The 7,062-nt window shown below is 42.1% G+C and overlaps 1 protein-coding gene across 1 annotated transcript in view; it reads left to right on the top strand.

Moving 5' to 3' along the window:
* DLC1 (DLC1 Rho GTPase activating protein) overlaps positions 1-7,062 on the top strand; it is a 220,056-nt gene that overhangs the window by 199,343 nt on the left and 13,651 nt on the right. The window contains exon 7 of the mRNA XM_009884989.1: positions 6,097-6,160. Within this exon, the coding sequence (XP_009883291.1) occupies positions 6,097-6,160 (64 nt within the window). The remainder of the gene's footprint in view (positions 1-6,096; positions 6,161-7,062) is intronic.

Below are 7,062 nucleotides of genomic sequence, written 5' to 3'. Positions count from 1 at the left end.
GGGAAAGAGAGGGACTGGAATTTAAAGTTCTTCAGAAATATTTACAAGATTTTCAAACTAAGAAAACAGATTTGTTGTCCCGTCATTGGGAGGGGAAAAATGTCATTAATGCTAAAATCACACTCAAGGTGTGCCCTACTCAAGTGTAGGGCACCTCTTCCATCAATATTAAAATGTGCTGCACCGGTGTGCTTATTTGTGTGCTCTGGAACTTGTGAAGTCATCGAACAGAAAGTACAGCAATGTGAATAAGTGCTGGTTCCCAGAAGCATGGTATTCCCTTGCCAGGAAAACAAGATACAGTCAAGCCAGCATATTTTGGACCCAGCGCTCGCCTGCAAGAATACTTTTTATCCTGGGATTATGTATTTATATGAGAAAAAAAAGGTAGCAGATATTTTTCTCACTGACAGAAGTAAGAATATGCCCTCCATATCTCTCCGAGATTTGCTGCTAGTGTGAGGGATAAAAGCAGTTAGCACTTTTTTCTGAACATAGAGGACAGTAAATAGATCTGTATGCTCAGAATGGACGCTTGTATTGTCAGCCTTCTAGTAAAGGTAAGCAAATCAAAATGAGGCAGGTAGATAGATATTTTGTGAAACTAGGAAGTTTTTCATAAGTCTGCTAATTGTAAAATAACCTCTTTGCTTTAATTTACAAAGTGCTTTCTGTGTAATATGCGTAAGAGACCACAAGCCTTACTGTAGTTTGAGACAAAGATTTTAAAGGTTGAACTATATCATTCTGAAGCCTATGGCATGTATATCAGAGTTATCTCTTAGAAGATAACTTTTAAACTGAAGCTGATGTTTCTCCAGAAGCATTCTGATCCCACCTCAGAATAAAACTGAAGTAATTCAGTTAATCATGTCAGATGTCTTTACCATCTGTGTTAGACAAAAGCAGTAGATTGTCACAACTTTTCCACCTTCAGATTATTTTTTTTTCCACATCTCCTTGTTTAATTTTGTAAAGCTCATTAAAAAACATGGAGAAGGCACATCGTTTGGAATGCTGCATTTCTGCCTGAAGACTGGGTTTATTTTGACTCATGCCATGGGCAGTGTGTAAACAGTAAAAGGTTTTACTCAGCAAAAGACTTAGAGCTGCTTCACAACCTTAAGTCTATCAGTGATTCTTGACTGAAAATCAGAATAGTTTTGGAATTATTTGCATTTTCACCACAGAGCTAAATGAACGCTGTATGCAGTGGATGGTAACACTGAGAATCTGCTTTTGTGTATAATAACCAGTGTTCTGCCAGCAGTTCTAATTACCTTGTTCTAATTACTGCATGTGAAGAAATTGTTTTTAAAAAAACTGTAGAAATCACAGTGGCAGGGATTATTATTTTTTTTTAAGTTTGAAGCATTTAAAATGATAGTTTACATCTGAACAGTATTGTAATTTATCATTTAATAATCTTGTTAATGGAAGCAGGAAAGCTAATGTAACTTTAAAAACAGCTTATTAGTAAATGTTTTGCCAAATTCCTTTCTAAATGGAAAAGGTATCAATAGCCACCCCATTAAGGATTTTTCCTGAAAAATTTTAAGTGAAAAGTGGTTTGAGACTTGAATTACAGAGATAGCATATGGCACTTGGTAACAGTAGAAGATAGATGGTTAAGAAATGTCATTTAGTGATCTTATCGTGAAATGTAGGGTTAAAAGTGTAAGAGCGATGACTGTAATTTGCTAGGATGCTTCATGTAGTGAATGCGCGAAGTACTGCTGGCCTTGGTTTCATAAGAGTTTATGTAGATTAATGACTGGGAATTTATCTCCAGAGGGTAACTGGCTGCATAATGCACTGATGAAACTAAGTAATGAAACATGCTTATCCCAAAGGTTGTTGCTAAGTACAAAATACATAGCAAACTATGATGGAAATCCTATTTAATCTCCTTACGCATAGCTAGAAAACTGCCACACTATCTACACAAGAGGTTTCTTAAATCTTTTACCACTAGGACTTCTCATCCAAGAAATCGATTGTAATGGATTGGCATGAGCAGCATTCACTGCTCGTATAATTTGGTTTGTAGGCAGTTGGCCTCCTTTGCAGGTTAGAACCTGCAGATAAAGCCCAGGAGCCAATGGAGAGGCTGTCCACTGCGGTGAGACAAGAAAGCCCTTTTATCATCAATTAGTTACAGGTATAATGGAGTTGGAATTTGCCCTGTAAGAAGGAATTAAGAATTTAAATCGGTTAAGAAAATAGTTTAAAGCTAGATCATACAGTTACACAGATTGAAAATCGTAGTTTAAATTGCGTAAGTCTAATGTTCTGCATTGCTACTGCTTTCTTTGGGTGCATGGGGTGAGAATTTTCTGCTGTTAATGAGGGCAGAATGAATTACCTGCGGTTATGGCCAACGTGGAACTGACTGGTATCTAGATTAACGAAGACTTCATATTATAAGCCCATGTTTTAATTTTTAAATTAGCTGAAGTTAGCTGTTCACGCTGCAGTTTTTGATAGTGAATGCCTCGTTCAGGCTGTCTGTCTTAAAAGAAGTTCGGGCTGAAGTAGTCTGGCCATTTCGGAGCAGAAGACTAGGAAAAATGCCTCGTTTGAAGATGCACCAGTGCCTCCTGTTGTAGGTGTGTGAGGTTCGGGCTCCCCATGTCATTCCACTCTGGGCTGGTACGGGCCAGTCTGGAGGCAGGGGCTGGGGCTGAGGAGCAGGTCTTGTTGCCTTGGGGACCCTCAGGAAGAAGGGTTTTGCAGAGCCAGCGTGAAGGAGGGCGAGAGCCTGGGTAGGAATACATGGAGGGTGAGGAAAAGTGACGTCTTGGAGATACAACGCTCCACAGGAGTTAAGATACCATCTGGGTGTGAAGATGAATGGAGAGAGGGCTGACTCAAAGGCATTTATCTAAATGATGGGAAAGAATATTATCTTGTCATCCAGACAGTCATCCAGAAAGTGGCTGGGGTAGGAGGCATTGTAGGACTTGAGACTGCGATAGCCAGAGTAAGTGCTGTCGGCAGCGATCCTGCCCCGTCCCTCCGTCTCCATCTTGTCCTTGCGAAGGTGCCGCTGAGACAGGTTTGGGCAGAATGAGACAGAGCTGAAGAATGAGGCAGACCCACTGACTGTCAGTAGGGAAACGGTAAGATGAATTTATACCCGGGAATGGAATTACCACAGAAGAAGGTCCAGAGCCAGAAGAGAAAATTGCGGTTCATTAGCAAGCGTAGATTTGATGAGAAGACCTGTAGAAAATGAACGCATGCTTATGTGCTTAAAAAGTCTTGCAAAGCATATGTGAAATGAAGGTTAATGGAAGTTGTATAGGTAGCTCTCATCCTGGCAAAGCCTCAACTTTGCAAGCGTAGCTTTGCAGACTCAACAGTGTGTTTGGAAGGCAGTTTTGCACGTTGTACCGTGTTTTCAGTGTCCTATAGCTCAAGAAACCGGGCACCGCTGAATTCAAGCAGAAGTTAAAGCAGGATGTGTGATGTATGTAATGAAAGTTGCAGACCTGAGGCAATGGCTGCAGAGCGTTTAGGTTTTAAAAGGGAAACTGGTTTTGTGATGAAATCATGTCGGATGTGTAACAGAGCCTTTATTTGCCCCGCTGCTATTGCATTTAACCTCGCTCATTGGGGGTTACCTTATCTTGCCTTTATATTCATTTTTGTGAGGTGTGCGCCGGGGGATTTTTTTTTTCTTAAACGCCCTCTGTGGAAACAAAGGTCTTCACTTTACCCTTTTCCACCTATTTCAAGGTTTTAATCTGAGTAGGAGAGAAGTCTGGGGACGCAATCTTTGTGAAATCAGAGATCGTCTTTATTAGCGGTCAGACAGGCTGGAGCTAGATAAAGCCTGATACAGGGGTTCAGTGATAACTTCTCTCTGCATAAGTCAAAGGTTGCCACAGTGTGAAATTTGTAAATTATTACACAATATAGAACTGAAACCAGTTTAATATTCCCTGGTCTTGAGGTCCAGGAGTTTGAGGGGAGAATGTTTTCATAGCAGAGAGAGGGAGGTGGCTTTTTGCTGCTGTGTGGCCTCTTAAAATACAAAATACCAGGGTTTTTTTGTGCAGCACGTAGATGGGACATTCACCCTTCACCCATGCCATAAATATAATACAGTTCCTCTGAAATTCACTGAACTGGTGCATGTGCCCACCCGCTTCAGCCGGGAGGACGGAGCCTTCTGCCTTTTAAAGTCAGAGCAAAGATGAAAACAGAGAGATCTGGATAACTTTCCTAACCTGCCACTGCCCTACTATCTGACCCATGGCAATTCTTCCTGTTTCTCTTCTTTTCTGCTGTGTTGTGGCTGGGTCTAATTATAGATCAAACTGCCTTTTTCTTTTTTTTCTTTTTTTTTTTAACTTCACGACTGCAGCAAAAGCACCAGTAGGAGCTTTTCCATTTTCTTTGATGGCCTCAGGATCAAGCCCTGTGTAAATACCATCTGCAACCAATCCTATGCATAAAAGGAGAGAGGAAAGAGAGGAAACTAGTAATTCTTCCTGTGCACACATTTTCTAGATTCAAGTTACAAGTTTTATGAATCTGAAAAGACTCATCTGAAGCAACAAGACAAGTCAGCATTTCTTTTTGGTTTTTAGTATTTCAAAGCTGCTGATACAGCCTCGTCTTTACACTTAGCCCAAACGAATTGTATGAAAATTATACAGCTTCCTTCGGACTGAATTAGGCTTTTGAAAGCTCAGTTTTGCTCCTGGTGAATTTGGGCTGCGGTCCGGCTAAAGGAAAGGGGCGGCTGTGCTCCTCTGCCTCCCCCCCCGACGCACACACAGCCCCTCATGCAGCTGGGGGAACTGAGCTGGGAGAAATTCAACCCAACAAAAGTATTGAAAGATTAGTTTTCAGCTCGGTGAGCCTCCTCATCCAGCCCACAGCACAGCCTCACGAGGGGAAGTATTAACACAAGGGACCAAACCATGGCTTCCATGAAGCTGCTGCTTCAGCTTTTCCAAAACCTCCTGCATCATGCCCAGCCTGTGCCTGCCCTTGGCCTTGCCATAGCACCAGCATTTCTCTAACCACCCTTTACCAGGGCCAATTTTGGCTGAGCCGTGTCCCTGGGGCAGTTTTTGGGGAGGGGAGGGTTGGGAGAAGGGCAGGAGGAGACCACAGCAGCCCACACTTATCTCTGCTTGAACTGCCACGGAGCGCTGTGTTTAACCGTGCCGAGTTTTGCTCTGCTTTAAGCTGTTTGCTGCCAGGACTGCACAGCCAGCTTCGGGGGGAGAGAGACAAGAAAGAGAAATTTTGTTGTTGTTGTTTTAGGGATACCTGTGGGATCATTAGCTCATCAGGGAATAGAGGGATGCTTATATACATTCATGCAGAACTTCAGGGTATGCATCCAGACCGCTGTCACGTTTCACATGGAGGCTGGTTAACTATTGTTGCTGCAGCAATTTATTTTTGTTTAAATTTTAGTGCTTCAGAACAACGTTCTTATGTATAAAAGAAACTTTCAGTTTAGGAAGGAAAAATCAGGTTGTGTGTGTTTGTTTTGTTTTGTTGGTGTTTTTTTTAAACTGGTGAGTTGTCTTGTCCCAGGACTGCATTGAAAATAATCATTGTTCACAAACAAAATAAGCACCTGGTAATAAATGGAAAATAAGTTTTGCTCTGGGAAATTTTAGCTTATAAAGTATTATTTTAAAGCAGCATGCTGTTTCACATGGGCACATGTACACAGCATCAAATAAGAAGCCTTTTCCCTTATTTTCAGTCTGTTGAGATTAATTGTTTCAGGGTTCAGATGTCTGCTATTTAAACAAATGTAGTTATTACAATTCGTTGCCTATAATGCACTTCTCAAGTTAGTCTGAGTTTCCGTTCACTTCTCTTTACTTTGATTGAGGTAATTGTGACAAATAGTCGTCCGTCCCTCCCTCCCTCTGAAGTTAGAATACAGCCAAATGTAATGGGTTAATGGTTAAGTATAATTAGGGCTCTAATTGAAACTCTGCTTGTGGCTATTTGTATGCAAAGCAGTTTGGGGACAGCCTTCACAAAAGCTTTTGAACTGCAATAGCCTGTGTCAAAACACTGGAGTGTTCTCTTAATATGGTTTCCTTCGCTTTGCAGGCGCTTAAATACTTTAAACAAATGTGCTGTGATGAAGCTAGAAATCAGTCCCCACAGGAAAAGGGTAAGTTCCTTTAACATCTTCTGTTACGGTGTTGTACGTTAATAAAACTGAAAAAGACATCTCGCAGAACGCTTAGCTGCAGTCTGGGACGACACCTGAGTAGAACCTGGCAAGGACACACGGTCAAATCCCTGCTTACGTTTCATCTCGTGTTCTTGCCGAGTGAAAACTGCAGGGCTTGGCTGCAGGTAAAGGTTATTCGTCTATCTAGCTCTTCCCTGGGATGCTGCTCCCAGGCTGAAGGGCACTGGGCTTCTCCGCCTGCCCGTGAGGTTGTCCCTGTTGTAGTGAATCACCTGCCCTCGGGCAGGATTGTAAAAAGTAGGCTTGATGAAGGAGATCCTCACCAGCCATGATGAGCTGACCTGAACCTTAGAATATCGTCTTTGGCGTCATCTTCATTCACAGTTTTGGTTCTCTGTCATCACGTTAGGATTGTCTTATTTTATTATGACGTAGACAGGATCAGTTAGACTTGGCCTGCAAAGAAAAGGGCCAGCCCTTTGTAGGACTGGGCACACTGTTTCCTTGGGTTTTAATTACATAGCTCAAAATTAAAGGAAAATATTTACATAATACATCAGCTGCCTTTTTTTTTTTAGAAAGTTTGCACGTTTCTAGGGAGCTCAGCGGGAATTACCGGTGTTTCCTGAGCCCTCAGGATCCCTGTGGACCGTGGCGAGAAATGAGAGAGCACCTACTGTAATTTCAGTAAGGTGGTACTGACAGAAAGGCGAGTTGCTGGGTTTTGCTAGTAAGGTACCCCACGCAATAGCTCTCTTAAAACTCTGTGTGTGTCCTAGGAGGGATCAGTAGTTGATACCGTTCCCTGGGATATGACAACTGCAGATAAAGAGGACTGAGCTAAGGCAATACGATGCTGCCCTACCCTTAGCAAGAAT

Source organism: Charadrius vociferus, unplaced genomic scaffold, assembly GCF_000708025.1.
Source record: "Charadrius vociferus isolate BGI_N301 unplaced genomic scaffold, ASM70802v2 scaffold134, whole genome shotgun sequence".
Lineage (NCBI taxonomy): Eukaryota > Metazoa > Chordata > Aves > Charadriiformes > Charadriidae > Charadrius > Charadrius vociferus.
This window is presented reverse-complemented; position numbering and strand designations above follow the sequence as displayed.